This window comes from Tripterygium wilfordii, chromosome 16, assembly GCF_013401445.1.
Source record: "Tripterygium wilfordii isolate XIE 37 chromosome 16, ASM1340144v1, whole genome shotgun sequence".
Taxonomy (NCBI): Eukaryota; Viridiplantae; Streptophyta; class Magnoliopsida; order Celastrales; family Celastraceae; genus Tripterygium; species Tripterygium wilfordii.
This window is the reverse complement of record NC_052247.1, coordinates 8,778,759-8,795,736: the sequence shown is the minus strand read 5'-3', so window position 1 is coordinate 8,795,736 and position 16,978 is coordinate 8,778,759. Positions and strand designations below refer to the sequence as shown.

Genomic DNA, 16,978 nt, shown 5'->3' with positions numbered 1-16,978 from the left:
TTTGAAAAAACCTCGTGTTTTGACATCGAAAATATGGTCAACTACATTACATTGTGTGTGAGGGTTGAAACAACTCCTTGAAGCTTTCAGCTTCGAATTCAGCATGGTGCGATAATACCGTAACGCTTGTCCAATCACTGTGCCAAACGCACCACGCAGGTACCATTTCGGAACCCGCGAATGCTGCGGAAAGAAATAAGGCGTTTTGGGCGGTAAGGCCTTTGGTTGAACCACCTAACGACCACTTTCCTTCCTTCTACAGTTCTACAGCCAACTTTTTCCCCTTTTATACAATAAAAACACTAATTTTTACCGATTAATTGTTGAATTACTATAAAACGTATAAAATCACAGAATTCTTTTTCGGTTTTCTAAGCCTTCCTTTTATCTTTCTCTCACTCCTCTACTTTTCTCCCTATCCAGTTCATTCCTACTACGCCGGTAAACGTCTTCTTCTCGCCGGGAAACGGTTCACTGTTTCTCTCGCCGGCGACCTGCCTCCTTGAATTTTCGAGAACAACTCATTCCTTTCACATTCTATCTTTAATCTATAATCATATGTTTCCATTTTGGGACTCGGCGTTGGATCTCCGAGTTTGACTCTGTCGCTTCTTGTTTCGCGCGTTTTGAGAGAATGTGGGGCTATTGGCGGTCATTGAAGTCGTTGTTCTGGTAGGAGGACGAGATCGTGATCTAGGGTTTGCTTTTCGGATTTGGATTCGTTTCTTTAGCTGTGGGGTTTGATTCTTTGCGAGTTGAAGGCACAGGCGTATCGACGGCGTCTGCGGCATGAGATGGTATGTATCTTCGATATTTGTTAATATTCTTGTAATTTTTTATCGTCCTTTGTTTTGCTGATTGTTGTCGAATTTCTAGTTAAACATGATGGATTATATTTCTTTCGCAATATTCCTTGCTCAGATCTTAGGCGTTATTCTTGTTTTTTAAGCTAGTCATATTTCTAAATTCACTTCTCCTCTTATTCTGGAGAAACTTGGATTCATAATGTTTTTTCAGGTCTGTAGCTTGACGGAAATTGTATTTCGGTGCAATTGATGCCATGAATCCATATGTTAAATGCATTTGGAGGAGTTAAAAGAAAGACGTCTGAGGCGTTTGATTCTTTTTCCCCTCATTTTTTTGTTGGCTCTGGAGATGGTTTTTTTTTTCCTCCCATGAGAGATGGTTCGATTGGAGGTGAAACCGCCAAAATGTATTGGACGCTTGGTTCAGTTGTTTCCGTGTTTTGATTTTCGTCTGGATAAGGATAAGAGTGGGAACTGGAACGTCATCATAAAGAGTGTTGACATGGTCGTAGCTGGCCTTAAGTCAATTTGAGCTTCTTTTGTTGAAAATGTACAGTATATAGATTGAGAGAGCACTTTTGGACTCGGAATATAGAGTGCTTGCAGTACTTCTTATTACTGTTTGAACTTTGAATGTAATTTGTTGGGTGATATTGTTGTTGATTAGTTGACTAATATGTACGTGTGTGTATATATATACTGGAGTAGGTGATCTTTCAAAATTTCAGGGCTTCAATACATCTTTCTGTACTTCTGTGTGCGGTCAACACCTAGGGAAGGCTGGTTCAGTAGTATGCTTAATAAGTCAACACTGTTGTTCTAAGGTGTCGCACATTTTTTCAAGTGAAAAAGAAGCACTATGTCATTTGGACTTTTCAGGTTTAGCCGGAGAAAGTTTCGAAACTTTTTCTATTGTTGTATTTGATAGTCTACTTAGGTATTTTAATTGCATGTTAGAAGAGGCGGAATGTGACGTGCAGTCATGTGTCGTAAGGAATGTGTTTTAGGCAAGTGGTTTACGCGAATTGCATGTATGATAGTTTTGTAGAAAAGTTTTGTTGCTCATTGAATTTTTTTTTTTTTATTTTTAAATTTTCTTTGATTGCTGTATATGTTTAAGGCTTCATAACCTTGTTTTGGCAGACTGGCCACAGTACAAGCATGATCAAATGGCTAAGTTTGTAAACTATGTTAAAGATCGGGATGACTAGTGTAAACTGAATCTCCAAGAAGTTGTACTGTGAGCATGATGTGTAAATATCTGATTATCTTCTTCACCACGTCTCAACTAGAAATTATATGAAAAAAATTGTAGGAGCTCACTGAAATTACTGTACATTTTATTTTCAATTGTGTTTAAGGACCAGATTTATCTATTATTATACATTCTTTGACATTGAGTTGCTTCTGTTTTTACTTTCTCGCATTTCTTTTGTTAACTCCTTTTTTCTCTGACAGGTGGAAGGAAGGGCCTGTTTGTCCAAAGAGGCTAGAGATGGTTTAGAATTTCTCAAGCGCAAAAGGCTTCGACAAATGAAATCTATCATTGTCAGTGAGACAGTTGGTGTTACCAACATGATGAGTAGAAGCGGAGGAGATGCTCTGAGGGCTGCAGCATCATGTGTTGTGAGATTGCATGGTATTGCAGATTCACCTTCTCAGTCACGTGGTGTTCCAATTGGGAAGGATGCTTTTCCGAAGCGCAAGGTGGATAAGTTTGATATAAGTGATCTAGAATGGACTGCAAGAATTCCAGAGTGTCCTATATACTATCCGACGAAAGAGGAGTTCGAGGATCCTTTAGTTTATTTGCAGAGGATAGCTCCAGAAGCTTCTAGATATGGTAAAGCTGCTTCTCTGAGTTATGGTTATATTATAAATTGGTCATAGGAAACTTGGAACAATCTGGATCATTCCAATTTTTTTTACATATTGATATGGAGTATTTATCTAATAGTGTAGTCTTCTCAGATCTTGTTTAGAATTATGTAATTTGATGTTGCCGGTCCGAGTCTGACCAACATTTTCCAATCTTCCTTCAGGGTAGCTGTTACCACATGAGCTCATTTTTAACTTTGGAATATCGTTGTAGACTACTAATGTGCTTTTTGTTTCTGTTATCTCTTGGTTCTCAATGGGACATCAACCTCTTTTAGTTGTTATGTTGCTGATAGTTAATTATAGAATTCGTATTACTTTTTTTTTTCCTCCTCTTGAGAGGCAATTTTGATACAATATTTGCTAATATTTGCTCTCAATTTTTCAGGTATGTGCAAGATCATTTCCCCTCTGAGTGCGTCTGTTCCGGCAGGTATTGTACTGATGAAGGAGAAAGCAGGATTCAAATTTACAACCAGGGTGCAACCTCTTCGTCTCGCTGAGTGGGATACTGCTGACAGAGTTGCCTTCTTCATGAGTGGAAGGTGAGTGTTCTTACTTCTGAAAAACATGATGTAATTAGCCCGAATATGCTCTCTGTTTTGAGTAGCAGTTCCACTTTTCAGAAACTATACTTTCCGTGAGTTCGAGAAAATGGCGAACAAGGTTTTTGCTCGTAAATATTATAGTGCCGGCTGTCTTCCTCCGTCATACTTGGAAAAAGAATTTTGGCATGAAATTGCTTGTGGAAAGACAGAAACCGTAGAGTATGCATGCGATGTTGATGGTAGTGCCTTTTCGTCTTCTCCCAATGATCCACTTGGAAGTAGCAAATGGAACTTGAAGGTGTTGCTTTGTTTCCAGTCAAAATATTTTTTCTGCATTTTCTCTGATATTAGTTTTGGTTTTGAGGTGGTATACCTTCATTTAAGTAGAATTGTAGAAATAGATTAAATAATAATTTTTCAACTTTGGTTGTTACATTTTTTGACGAAATATACTCTACAAAAATGGGGGTTGTGTTTCCTCATGTAGCATCAAATGGTTTGTGCAAGTAAAATATGGATATTTGTGGTAAAGATGGACCTGGAATTTATGCATTTAGAAGTAGATTGTATAATTTTGAGCAGCAAAAAGAAAAATTGTATTGCTAAGGCACCCACCCTAATGAATCTCTAGAAAGACTCCTTTGAATGCAATTGGTTTTAAGACAAAATAATTGCTGATCTTGCTGTTTGAATAGTTCCTATTGTATGTGTTGCTCCTATATGATCTTTGGCATTCTAGATTGCCTTTTAAATTTCACTGGACATGAATGAAGCAGTCATTGCTGCATTCAATCCTATCTTATGAAATATGTGCGCAGACTTCAGTGGACATGAAGTTATGATAATCAGAAAATGCCTCGTAAAAATGCTAGAGCCTTAGAAATTGCAACTTCTTCTGATGTGTACCGAATATGTTGATAATAGAAGAAACATTACACTTTGAGTTTATTTGGGTGGTGAACGAGGGAAGTATAAATGTTATTTTATGGGGAAGTGATTTTACCGGGATTGTTGTTTTCTTCTTTATTATATTTTTTTACATATACAATGGTCCTTTATAATGTCGTGAGCTCTCTGTTTTTTGCACATGCAATCTAATTGCTCTTGTATATAACTATTTACTACCTTTGATTTCAGAAACTTTCACGGCTACCAAAGTCCATTTTGCGTCTTTTGGAAACAGCTATTCCAGTAAGTGTACAATAAATAATAATTTTAGTCGTTGGTTGTTTATATGCCCTTTTCATCCTCACGATGGTTATATTTCAGGGAGTGACTGAGCCCATGCTTTACATTGGGATGCTGTTTAGCATGTTTGCCTGGCATGTGGAAGATCATTATTTGTATAGGTACATGATAATTTAAATACACTCGACAATGAGAGAGCTCAGCAAGAAAGTATTTCTTAAAAAATAGAGTCCTAGCTCACATTTGTACACATTTTGTTGTGGCAGCATTAATTATCATCACTGTGGGGCAGCAAAAACTTGGTATGGCATTCCGGGTCATGCAGCTTCAAGATTTGAGAAGATGGTCAGGGAACACGTCTATACCCAAGATATCCTATCCACTGATGGGGAGGATGGAGCATTTGACGTACTTCTGGGGAAAACAACTTTGTTTCCTCCTAGTATACTGTTAGAACATGATGTTCCTGTATACAAGGCTGTACAAAAGCCAGGGGAATTTATAATTACTTTCCCTCAAGCATATCATGCTGGGTTTAGTCACGGTAAGATAGCTTGAACTTTAATTGTTGTAGATTTGAACCATCAACTATGTCAATTACTGTCGAATATGATTTTCAAATCTCATTTATTTATTATTTCTGAAATATGGAAACAATTACTTATGCTTCTTCCCCCACTGTAAATGTGTAGGTTTTAACTGTGGGGAGGCTGTGAACTTTGCAATTGATGACTGGTTTCCTTTGGGGGCTGTAGCCAGCCGCCGTTATGCTTTTATCAACAGAATGCCTCTGCTTCCTCATGAGGAGCTTCTGTGTAAAGAAGCAATGTTTCTTTATACGAGTTTAGAACTTGAAGACCCAGACTATTCTTCTACAGACTTAACCTCTCAACATTGTGTTAAGGTTTCTTTCGTGAAACTTATGCGTTTCCAGCATCGTGCTCGCTGGTCTCTTATGAAATCCCGGGGTTGTATCAGTCTTTCTCCAAATCCCTATGGAACAATTCTATGCACTTTATGCAAACGAGACTGTTATGTAGCTTTCCTTAACTGCAGCTGTTGCTTGCATCCTGTGTGTCTTCGCCATGGTATGCTCTGTTCATCAGTTTGTTTTAGAATAAGGCTTCATTATTTAACTGAAAATAACTATGGGGAAAATATTTTTGCCAGTTGAAAATAGTTTCAGAGAAGAAATTTCCGGGTCAATAGAAAATTAAGTTTAGATTCAGAAAAGTGATTTATTGTATTGGACTGGATGCTAAGTCTTACATTCTTGGTTAGTAGTTTTATAGATTTCTATCCACTACTTATTGGCCACTATTAGCTAATGACAGTCTTTACCACTGTTAGCTAACGACAGTCTTGACCACTGGTCGTTTGCGACACTACGAATAACTTGTTACCGCCTGTGGCCATGTGAGAATGACCATCAATTACCATTGTTGGCCTGTTCAGCGATTTTTCCAAATGGCAATGATAATAGAATGCCAACTGGTTGGTAGAGTTCTGTCTGCTGCTTGCTACTTTTGCTGGCAATTACTCTTGGTTGAAAATTTATGTCAGTCATTTAAAGTCGTCATCAAAAGCCCATTCATTGAACTTTTTCAGCAAAACAATCCAAACCATTAATTTAAATCGTTTGTTAACTTTTTTTAATCTTTAGTCCCACCAATTGATTATGATGATCTTGATGCTCTATCTAGATATGGAGACCCTTGAGTTCTCATGTGGGAGAAGTTGTACTTTGTTTTTGAGGGATAACATTCTAGAAATGGAAGCTGCGGCAAAGAAGTTCGAGCAGGAAGATGGAATATTAGAGGAGATTTTGCTGCTAGCTAAAACTGGTGATGATTTGTACTCAGATCCTGCACTGTATACTTGCCAAGGATTTGTTGACGAAGGATACACTCCTTATTGTGAGGTTAAGTTTTGTATGAATCAGTATTCTACTCAGGATAATTCAGCACAGCCGATTCATCGCCAGCATAAGTTGAACCATAGCACAAGTAAATTTAGACCTGAAACTTCAGACTCCTCCGTTTCTTGTGCAGCTTTGAGTTTAGAGCCTTTTGGAATGTCATCTACGCCCATATATGTAAGACGTCTTTCTGGTTTCCAGTTTGTTGCTTTTCATATTATTTACCTTTTTTAGTCCTACTTTCATTCTTGCACTTTTGGCAAGATTTATAATACTGCAATGATTTATTTAAGTGAAGATGTCAATTTTTGTTTTCACTGTAGGAGCATCCAGTGCTAGCTAACTTAGGGAGTACCAATTCTAAGATATTCTCTGAAGAAATATCACACGGCACATATGATTCTTCTCTCCCCTCTCTTTCACGAGATGAATGCTGTACACAGCATAGAAATTATGTATCAGAGCCTACGGCTAGTATGGATCAAGACAGTGACAGTTCTGATTCAGAGGTATTTAGAGTTAAACGACGTACGTCTTTGAAAGTGGATAAAAGACATGCAAATGATGTCATATCATCAAAGATTTCTGAACACAAGGTTTGATCTTGTTCATACCTCTTAATTTTGATGCCTTTTTTTCCAGGCTGTTCTTGAAAATGGGTTTGTTTAAACGGGAAATCCCTGTCTACTGCATCTCTATTATCTATGCTTGAGTGCTGACTTTTTAAAACCTGAAGCTGGCATACATTTTATTCATGGTTTAAGTGCAATAAAACTGTATAGGTCAATGGCATTTCAGTGGATCCATTCAATAATTGAAGCTCATTAGCATGTTTTCTGATCTTTGCCTTTTGGTGTTTTTTGTGTGTTGAATTTTTAAGGTGTATTCTAACTGATTTTATGTAACATTTTTTTTTTTTGTTTTCCTGGATGTTTTGCTTTTGCACTATTCTACGTTTTGTCTCGTTGGATATAAATCATTTTACTTTTCTTAATCATTTTAATATCTGCTTGTGTATTTAGCTTCAATCTTACACCATGCATAGAAATCTGCTTCAAATAAAATCGAGTTAAAAATGGCTAATGATCCTGATACGTTGTTGATTTAAGAAGAGTTGAGTGCTGTTTAACCCTCTGCACCAGGATGTTCTTTGATTTGAACAAATTTGGACACTTTTGTCATATAATTACTTAATAGATGCATTTTTAATGTTCTGACGTATATATTGACTTCATTTCCGAATGTGTCCACCCACCCGAGTTCCATGGATTGGTGTAGTCCTTTTATTTCGAGCTCCAATTCCTTTTGTGTGCTTGATATGATGCCATGTCAGCAATCTTGGAGTTAGAGTGGGGGGAGGGAAAATTAAAATTTTTAAACTTCAGTTTATATTTCATGTTTTTAACCACACAAACGGGAATTCGAGCCTTAGAGGTGGCATGTGGAATTGGGTGACTGGCTAGCTATTGGCATTCCAACAAATGCAACCTCCAATGACTGCCACATGTATATGAGAGGGAGTAAGAATAGATTAGGTGTGCTGGTTAGCTGTTTAAATTGTTTAAAGCTTTTCTATTGTTATGACTTATGAGACTGGTAATGGACGTCCTATAGTGGATGGCCCTGGTGGCAGCGTGCGGTCATTATTCACTTTTGCATACTGTATATCATTGAATGATACCAAGTTACCAATGCACCTATTTTAACTCTCAGCTCTTAGATGCAAATGGATTATCAAAATAGCACAATATGATCTTGCTCATATATAAATATGTCGCCTCTCTGAGCATACGACATTTTTTCGCTATTGAATAACTAGTTGGAGACCTTATTTAGATTGTATGTGATGTGAAGTTATTTTTCCATTTAATCTAGTGACTAGTTTGAAGGGCGTGTGAAAATGTTCCTTGTAGCTTGAATATCCTTGCATGTTAGTTCAGTGGCTTGTCCACTCCTCGATCAAATCAAGTCATTTTATGTATTTATTTTCCTAGCTTTATATTATTTTTCAGTGGCGTGGGCTCTGATTCTCTCTTTCGACCTTTTTATTCATTCTTTAATTTCATATGTAACAGGGGCTTAAAAGATTGAAGAAACTTCTACCTGAAGGAAGAAATGACCAATGGATGTCATCAGAGTGCCAGCGAACTGCTGAATTAATCTGCAATTCCACATCTAACTTTAAAGAGGGTCAGAAGGACAGGCTTGCTAAGGGAAGTACAATTCCTATATCTATTAAGTTTAAAAAGTTTGCGAATGATGAAGCAAGTAGAAAGCAAGAACGCAGCAGAGTAGACAGGTTCCAGTTTGAGTTGGGGAAGCAGATCATGAGGGAACCACCATCTGTAGAGATTGGGCCAAAACGTCTTAAAGTGAGAGGTCCCTCATTTTTAGGCTCAGAGAGAAGGATATAGATTGGCCTTTGGGTCAAAACTGACGATAAATCTGGTTGACATGCCTCTGGTGCAATGTCTAGAGGCTGGCTTGCTAACTTCATTTTTCTCTAATGGGGGGGTTCTAACAGACGACACGGTGAATCTGCAAGATCTGTTTGGGAGCAGTGGCAAAAATTAACCAACTTAAAGGCAAAATTTTTATTCTGTGTAGGGCCGCAAATTGGGTGCCTTCCACGGAATGTTATTTTTGGGTTCTCTGGCCAGGGTATTTTTCCTTCTTTGGCAGGGGAACCTTCCTGCAAAGTTAAAAATTTGGGGTTAGTAACTTCATTGTAAATTTGTCATTAGCAATCCAATTAATTCTTACAAGGGAAAGTGGGTGTTTCCACTTCTCCATTTAACATTAGTCTGCTGCTGCCCTTTACTTACTTTCTTCATTCTTTTTGTAGCAAGTGACTACTCGAATAAATACCGAGAAATGCTTTGTCTCTTTATCAGTTTGGTACTTTCTTTTTTCCCTCTGCTTGAATCTGTCGAATTGGTGGCCCGTGTGTGTTATTCATTTTGACCACACCAATTTTTCTTTCTTGCTTTCACTTTTTGGGTGCAATGGCTGGTACTTGTTGGTCATTCATTGTAGGGTGGGTTGGTGACCGGCCGGCTGGTGCTAAGTGCTAACATGAGAAATGATTGCATGGTTTTGAATTTCTATTGTAGCTCATCTGTTGTTGGGGAACGAGCTATGAACCTATGTCAAGATTGTTTCCCCTCCCCCTGTTAAGAACATAAATCCCATCCCACATTAGTTAGGCAAAATGTCTACCTACCGACTGATTTATATGAGTAACCTCACTTCTTTATAATTAACTACGCATTTTCCTAGGCTGGCTTAGTGGATGGGTTGGGTTTTGACCAATTACTGGGCTTAGAAGGAACAAAATAATCCGATATATCCGTGGAAATTGAAATTCCAAAGCGAACAATATGATTGGTTATATGAGATGAAATTTCTGACATGGGAAGAACAAACCTGTGAGGATAATCCAATGTATCCATGGGAATCGGAACCCCAAAACGGACAATATGGAATAAACCCGTAAGGGTAATCCAATGTACTCATGGGTATTGGAACCCCAAAGCAAATAATATGGTTAATTATATGGGGTGAGATTTTTAACATGGTATCGAAAAACTCAATATAATTAAACAAGAACTTCAAATAATACGGCAACCATAATCCTAACAGAACAAACGCTAACAACTTGAGGGAGTAAAGGGAAAGATAAGGAAGCCAAGAGAAAGAGAAACCTGTGGGAGGAGAAATAGAATCCAATCTAAACTACATCAGCTACTGAGGATTAAAAAATTCCACTTATATTACCTCTGCAAAACCCACATACCTTACAAAAACTCTGCCCTAAAGCTCAACTCAACATATTACTGATCTCGACTTTGGTTTAACGGACTATATATATAGCCTACAATTAATTGTATCCCATTCCTAAAACAAGATGCAACAACCTTGACAGTAGGACAAATGGGGACCTGCACAAAGTATAGCCAAATAGAAAATTAAGAGGAGCTTAGCTATCAGCATTAAATCATATTTACCTTCATATGTGATAATGAAGTAATATTAGATCATATGCTTTGGATCTCTCCAACATCCAGAACCTTTGCTCAACATGCCAATCATCTGAACTATAGGTAAGAGTTTGCGTTTGCACAAAAGAACCTATATAACTCTCCCACATATGACATGTATAAGATACTGACACACATAAGCAGAAAGATGTCAGAATTCCTAATCCAACTTCCACAGAAAAAGTGCTTACTTGCTTTGAATGCTCCATTAGTCCACTTGTAAAACATAAATAGAAGCAGAACTCTCCTGGACTTCTGCTTCATCTTGTTCCCCTCATTCTCATCCACTACCCAGAAACTGTACTAATGAACTTGGAATTACCAATTGCATTTGTAACAAAGAGACATACATCTATAATGCGAGCTGCAGAGCCGTATAGTAAAATTTAAAGATAGCAAACACATCTACTGAAAGTACAGAATATGCACAAGAGAATGTAAGTCTTTTTTTCGACAAAAACTTTGGCAATGATGATGAATCCAAAAATCTTCCCAATGAAAACTTAACATAGGTAGAGCAAGCAAAGATAAGACCCAATCACAATCAATTGTTGGTGTTGCAAGTCTAAAGAAGCTGATTTACAAGCCGGGGATTGAAAATGCTAAGTTAGGTCAGTGCATCATTGAACATCTTTAAAATTGTTTTCTTTTAACGGTACGCATCATGCTTATCAAAAGAAAGGTACACATCATCAAAATCTTACCATATGCCAGTCAGCAAAATCTTATCTATTAACAATAACGTACCAGCTCAGCTTCTCAGACAGAAAAATTACTTAAAACTTCATAAATCCAATTAAATTATAGCTATACATAAGTAGATCAAATAATGTACCACCTGAGCTTTCTCAAACTGTTTCAAGAAAAGTCTTCCCAAACTGATAAGTCAATTAGAATTCATTGATCATCAGCCTAATTGTATCCATGTATAAAAATTTAAAGTTGGATGTCTGTATCAAATAATAATAATGCAGTAGCTGAGCTTTCCCCAACAGAAAAGTTACTTAAATTTCATTGAACATCAATTCATATGATCAATGGAAAGAGATAAAATTGCAGTTGGAAGATATTAATTTACCAAAGCAATCACAAATCAACATATTGGAGGCGAAGCAACGATCAAGACATGGCAATGGCATAGACAATAATTACTCGCTTCATTGGAATGGAAAGGCAAAACATAGTTGATGGATCTTTACCTTGAAAAGCAACCACTGATAAGAATAAAAGATAACTTCTTCTTCAGAAAAATGAGTGGCATGAAGATATATCACATTTGACCATGCTAAGTAGAATAGGAGGAAACAAGAGTGAGTAAGAATAAAAAGGCAGTAGGTTGGGCGCAGCATAAAGTGGTTGATCATAGCTGGGGAAAGAACGAATATAAATGGAAAGCACAACAAACATTTTTTTTTCAAAAGGGTTTCGTACTTGTCTCTCAATATGCATGAACTACTCAATAAGAAAGTAATTAACAATTGGCATTGGACAATAAAAGGCTATGCTGAAAAATTAAAAGCATTTAAAAGCAGTGCATCTCTACAGTACGCACTTTCAAATTCCCGTGACGATATTATCTACGTGCACAAAAAGTTTAAAAGAATTCTTAGAAGGCACCAAGGGGATGGAACTCCAGTAGGTTCCAATTGTTACATGCAAACAAATGTCATACCTTGCATTCTGAATGGAGACAGAAACGTAAAAAATGATAATAGATAAAACACTAAATTTCATTTAAATCACATTCCAATTGCCTTCAGCACACCAGACCCCTAGTATAGTAACTGCACCAATAACATTTACAAGGGAAGCGTGTATGCTATTCCATATCACCAAAAGCTTATACCATGTCCAACACAAACCAAACTTAATAGTAAATTTTCACCTCCCAGAGAATCAATTCTTACGAAAAACACATGCATCAAATCAACAGATGCCGCAAGTGAGAACATAGTAAAATATCCAACGAGAAAGAATCTAGCCACAACTAGGGCGCCAAGTGCTCTAAATGGACACATAAAGATAGCATGACCTTTATGCAATCTTCGTTATATATTGGAAATTTATGATCATACAAGACTTTAACCTAAAATAGAAGTGCTCAATAAGCTTGATATGTTGAGGAGCCAGTATATACTACTGGAACTAACAAAAAAAATAGAGATTTTTCATTTTCCACTAAGATAATAATAGTTCAAATGGAATATAAATTAAAATTGCAAAGCCTATAAACTCCATACCAGTATAATTTAACTGGAATCCCAGTTCCAAAGGACTTTAGAACATGACGAGGTATGTCTATACAAAATACAGCTAGACCAACATTCTAAAGTAATAGGTATGGGTCAATATTCCCTTCTTCTGTCTATACAACTTGGCACTCAAACACTGGCCTACATGTATGCACAGATTCTGGCGCAAGAACCATCATCTCCACTCTATTCAAGTCATCGTGTCAAATCCTTGTTGTAGATGACCATTGCATTAGAATAATACCAAATTAGAAACCTTAAAAATGCAACCCCATTTCAACCGCATCCTAAATAAACAATAAATAATTTGTGCAACAAAAAAAATAATTGCCATCATTCAACCAAGCAAAAGGCAAGAATTAAAGTTGAAAATTCCATTGACAAAATTGGAAAAATGCATTTGCACATGTGCGGGCACCAACTGAAAAGGCTTCTAAGCAAAGCAAACACTAAAGCCTCTAAATACAATTTAACTTTCCTAGAAAGTTAACAGAGAGATACCTATCTCCAGAGCAATGGTGGACATGAATGTACATGATCAACGCAGAAACACCATGTAAAGTTATCAAGAGGCTAAAACCTAAGTCCAAGATGGACCTAATATCTGCCACTGTACCAAATTCTATCTGAAAGCAAATTAACACCACCATTCTGTCCACAAACTGGCTCAAGCGTCCCAATGCTTGAGCGCCTTCCAGCCACCCAAAAAAGTTAATTACCAGACAACCAGAGAAACACTGGCTCTTCGCTACAATTTCAGTCAAACTTGAATGATGCTCTCATTCTCTTCCCCATCACTGCAGCAAGTATTGCTAACAATTTTCCTCACCTCCTTCTCACAACTAAGCATCAATCTTGTATCCAAACCAAGCGGTTCTTCACTCTCTCCTCCACTGAAACTCCTACCCACAGCACATCCTTTCTTTTGCACCACATCTGAGAAGAAATCAGTCAATACTGTCTCATAACACGGCATTTTAGCATACCCAGGAAAGTAATTTATGTCGATGATAAGATAACGGTTTCCAATCCTTGTGTCCCTTATCACATCGAAGTTAAACAGGTTTAATTGCATTAGTCCCCTCAAGCCCCTAGCAATATCAGATATAAAATTCTGCGGTGGCATCTCAGTATCATCCAACTGCATCAATTTGTAGTACTTATCGTCATTTTTTTCATGGGTCGCCAGATTCGAGACTTGAGAAAACGACAAGGAGCCCTCTAGAGTCTTCAATTTCTCCTCCGACACGTCAGGCAAGGACTTCCTCTTCACGCATTTCACATACTCCCCAACCACATATACTTTGAAGATCACCCCACCATGATTCACGAATTCTTGCAAGACAATAGGGGGCTTTAGCTTGTTCAGCCCGTCGTGGTTAAAAACCAACACCATTTTGTGAGATTTGGCGGTGCCATCCGCCACCAAGGGTTTCGCAATAACAGGATACTTCAGGAACTCCCATGCCTGCCGATCGAAAAGCGTCTCCTTGTCGTAGATCACAATCTGCTTTGGTATCCCGAAGGTGTCGTTCTGGTCCTCGATTTTGATCTCTGACACCACCTGGAGCATCGAAATCCGATTATGTAGGCGCTCAATCGCTTCCGGCGAGTCAATGACCGCCGCATTAGGATTCTTCGCCTGAAAATTCACCAGTTGCCCCTTCCAATCATCGCCGTACAATTTATGCAGTACGCAGTCGAACGGCCCCTGATCCACCAGCGGCCGTTCTTGGTCGATCTTCACGAGATCTATCCCACGCTCCCCGCACATGCTCACCAGGGAATCCTGGATAAAGCTCTGCTGCTTCTTCTGCGCCAAAGCATAACCAACAGCGAATCTCCTGCTCGACATTTGCCAAACTCTTCGAGAAACCACTCCGGAATCAAGAACACAACCATTCAATCAAATCACGACCAAAAATTTGAATGAGAAATCGCCGCAATGAATGTTTTCGAGATATTATTAAAGTTCAATTGCGTTCGTTTCTCGCGAAACTTTGGAGGAATCGAAAACTTTCTGAAAGAAAATTGCAACGAAGAGAGTGGAAAGGTCGTGACTCGTGAGGGGGTGGTGGTACAGTGGCACTAAATATATAGCTTGTACTAGGGTTAGATAGAGAGTAAGGGGTGTGATAAGGTAACCAGGGTTACCGTAGACTGATTGTACACGTGGCATATTCCATTTTAAGTTATGCGGATTCGCGCCGCACAATGAAGGAAACGCGTGGGGAGAACCCATGTGGGGATCGGAAATGGACGGTTACGATTGGAGCAAAAATGACAGGTAAGTAAGAGTCAACGTTGATATTGGAGGCTTTTGTTTATGCTTTCGAGTAACAGTGATCCGGTCTTTTTGCACTTGAAAATTTGGGGGGTTTAATGGTCAATTCATGAGTTGTTTGGGAATGTGACCTTGGAGGTCTCACTCTGAGTCTCAGACTAGCTATAAGGTCTTTGTGGGTAAATATAAATTGTGGAATTGAAAACGTCATGCCAAAGGTGTTGCAATTTGATATCAATACTATTAGTATCTATTCGGCTATTTGGTGGACTGCCCTTTTTTGTTGGAAGAATCAACTTGTCAATTCCCTTCAATGTTGGCACACACTTCTAACGAATGATGTGGACCACTTCTTTGATTTAATTGAGAATCGAATTATGAATCGTATAGACATAATTGTACATTAAATCAATCTGTACTAAGTTTATCTACTTTAGAGGGGTCAGTTCACAACTGAACAGGTTAATTCAATTTGTTTCAATTTGTGAGCCGTCAGATCTTTAAGGGCCTTGAAATTAATCAAAAATACCACAAAAATTACAGTCTATCCCACGATCGTCAGCCTCCTCCTTGCTTTTCTACCCCACAGCCTTGATTATGAGGCGTGAAGAGATGAGAATATATATCCCACCTCCGGGTTCATCTTCTTCGGCATTTCTTTCATATCATGACTTTCCCGACTAATCATAATCTCATAAAGCCGAAAGCTACTACGACTTTCTTTGTCAGCTTAGCAGAATAGTCGAAGGGACGAGTGTTTAGGGGAAAAGTGGTGGTGTTGGAGGATAGAAGGATGCAAGAGGTGGTGGTGGACGGTGGGAGTCTAGATACAGAGGAGGAGGGGCATAGTGAGGTGGATATGGTGGTGGTGAAGGTGCTGGCAGCGGCGGAGGAAATGGTGGTGGAGCAAGTTTTTTTGGGTATTTTGTTTGACTTTTAAAAGGAATCTGAAGACAACATGTTCAGTTGTCCACCGGCTTCCCCTTAATCCAAGCTTATCTATATTAAATTCATCTGCATTATATGTTGTGGTTTTTTATGGTTAGTACATATAAAAATTTAGTTTCACTAAATTTATCTACATTAGTTTATTTGATGATATGTTGTGGTTTTGTTATGATTATTATATATTGAAATTTATGTACACTAAATTTTTCTGTAGTAGTCTATCTACATTATTTGTTATGGTTTTGTTGTAGTTAGTATATATTGAAATTTATCTACATTAAATTTATGTGCTAGTGCGTTTGCTGCACCATATTTAGTAGCATATATGCTACCAGTAAAATTTGAACCAAACATTATCAGTATTTCAGACAACATATATTCTATCATTTTTTACTAGTATATATAATACCACCTTATATCATCGCATATATGTTATGGATGAAATTTTTTGTTAAACAAACCCTTAGTTTATCTGTATTATTTATTGTAGTTTTGTCATGATTAGTGTATATTTAAATTTATCTACACTAAATTTATATGTGAGATTTTTTCATCTCATGATATATCGACTATGGATCTTGTTTGAAATAGTTTTCTACGTTGATTTATAATATATAATTTTTTTTTCAAAACCTGTCATATATTTTGAGGGAAGAATGTTTTGAAGTTTTGTTTAGGAAAAGAAAAGAAAAATCAAAACGGAAGATGTCATACATGGAAAAAAAAAAATATGTAGGAGAAAAAAATCAGGGAAGCGCGGATGCATTAGGAATATGTAATTTTATGAAATGAAAAGGAATATATAATTAAGAGACTTTTGGAGGCCGGTACATTAGATTATACTTAATTGTAAAAAAGTGCAATCACTAAAACATCATTTTAAAAAAGTACACTGGGGATCATCTTTTACCAAAATAACCTCAATTTTGATTTTCTCTCTCCACGAATTGTGATACAATAGTGATACTTTTAAATAGAAGATCCAATTTAGTGTTCAATTTATATTTTTGGCTCATAAAATGATGATATAAATGTTAGAATGTAAATTTGATAGCATTACATATCTTTCTGGTTCAATTATGTCATTTTAGTGGATTTTTGATGTTCGTGATACTA

General features: G+C 37.4%; 2 protein-coding genes across 8 annotated transcripts; one reads left to right on the top strand and one right to left on the bottom strand.

Moving 5' to 3' along the window:
* Positions 1–348: 348 nt before the first annotated feature.
* On the top strand, positions 349–9,231 carry LOC119981305 (lysine-specific demethylase JMJ706-like). Of its 7 annotated transcripts, none has more exons than XM_038824371.1 (12): positions 349–797; positions 1,018–1,630; positions 2,265–2,649; positions 3,073–3,229; positions 3,311–3,530; positions 4,370–4,423; positions 4,502–4,581; positions 4,687–4,964; positions 5,113–5,508; positions 6,124–6,515; positions 6,662–6,934; positions 8,414–9,231. In XM_038824371.1, exons 3-12 carry the CDS (start codon positions 2,340–2,342, stop codon positions 8,750–8,752), a joined length of 2,499 nt encoding a protein of 832 aa, XP_038680299.1. In that variant the 5' UTR covers positions 349–797; positions 1,018–1,630; positions 2,265–2,339; the 3' UTR covers positions 8,753–9,231. The 7 variants fall into 7 exon arrangements, with proteins under 7 accessions (XP_038680299.1, XP_038680298.1, XP_038680297.1 ...); XM_038824370.1 differs by having other exon boundaries at positions 1,018–1,685; XM_038824369.1 differs by lacking the exon at positions 1,018–1,630.
* Positions 9,232–12,985: 3,754 nt separating this feature from the next.
* Positions 12,986–14,702, bottom strand: LOC119981492 (inositol-tetrakisphosphate 1-kinase 1-like). Its single transcript, XM_038824636.1, has one exon. It carries the CDS (start codon positions 14,483–14,485, stop codon positions 13,391–13,393), a length of 1,095 nt encoding a protein of 364 aa, XP_038680564.1. The 5' UTR covers positions 14,486–14,702; the 3' UTR covers positions 12,986–13,390.
* Positions 14,703–16,978: the final 2,276 nt, after the last annotated feature.

Bases quoted from the DNA above. Each gene is read 5' to 3' on its own strand.
- LOC119981305 (XM_038824367.1), top strand. The intron at 2,650-3,072 runs GTAAAGCTGCTT...TCAATTTTTCAG, and splicing joins TCCAGAAGCTTCTAGATATG to GTATGTGCAAGATCATTTCC. The intron at 6,516-6,661 runs GTAAGACGTCTT...TTTTCACTGTAG, and splicing joins TGTCATCTACGCCCATATAT to GAGCATCCAGTGCTAGCTAA.
- LOC119981492 (XM_038824636.1), bottom strand. From the start codon at position 14,485: ATGTCGAGCAGGAGATTCGCTGTTGGTTATGCTTTGGCGCAGAAGAAG.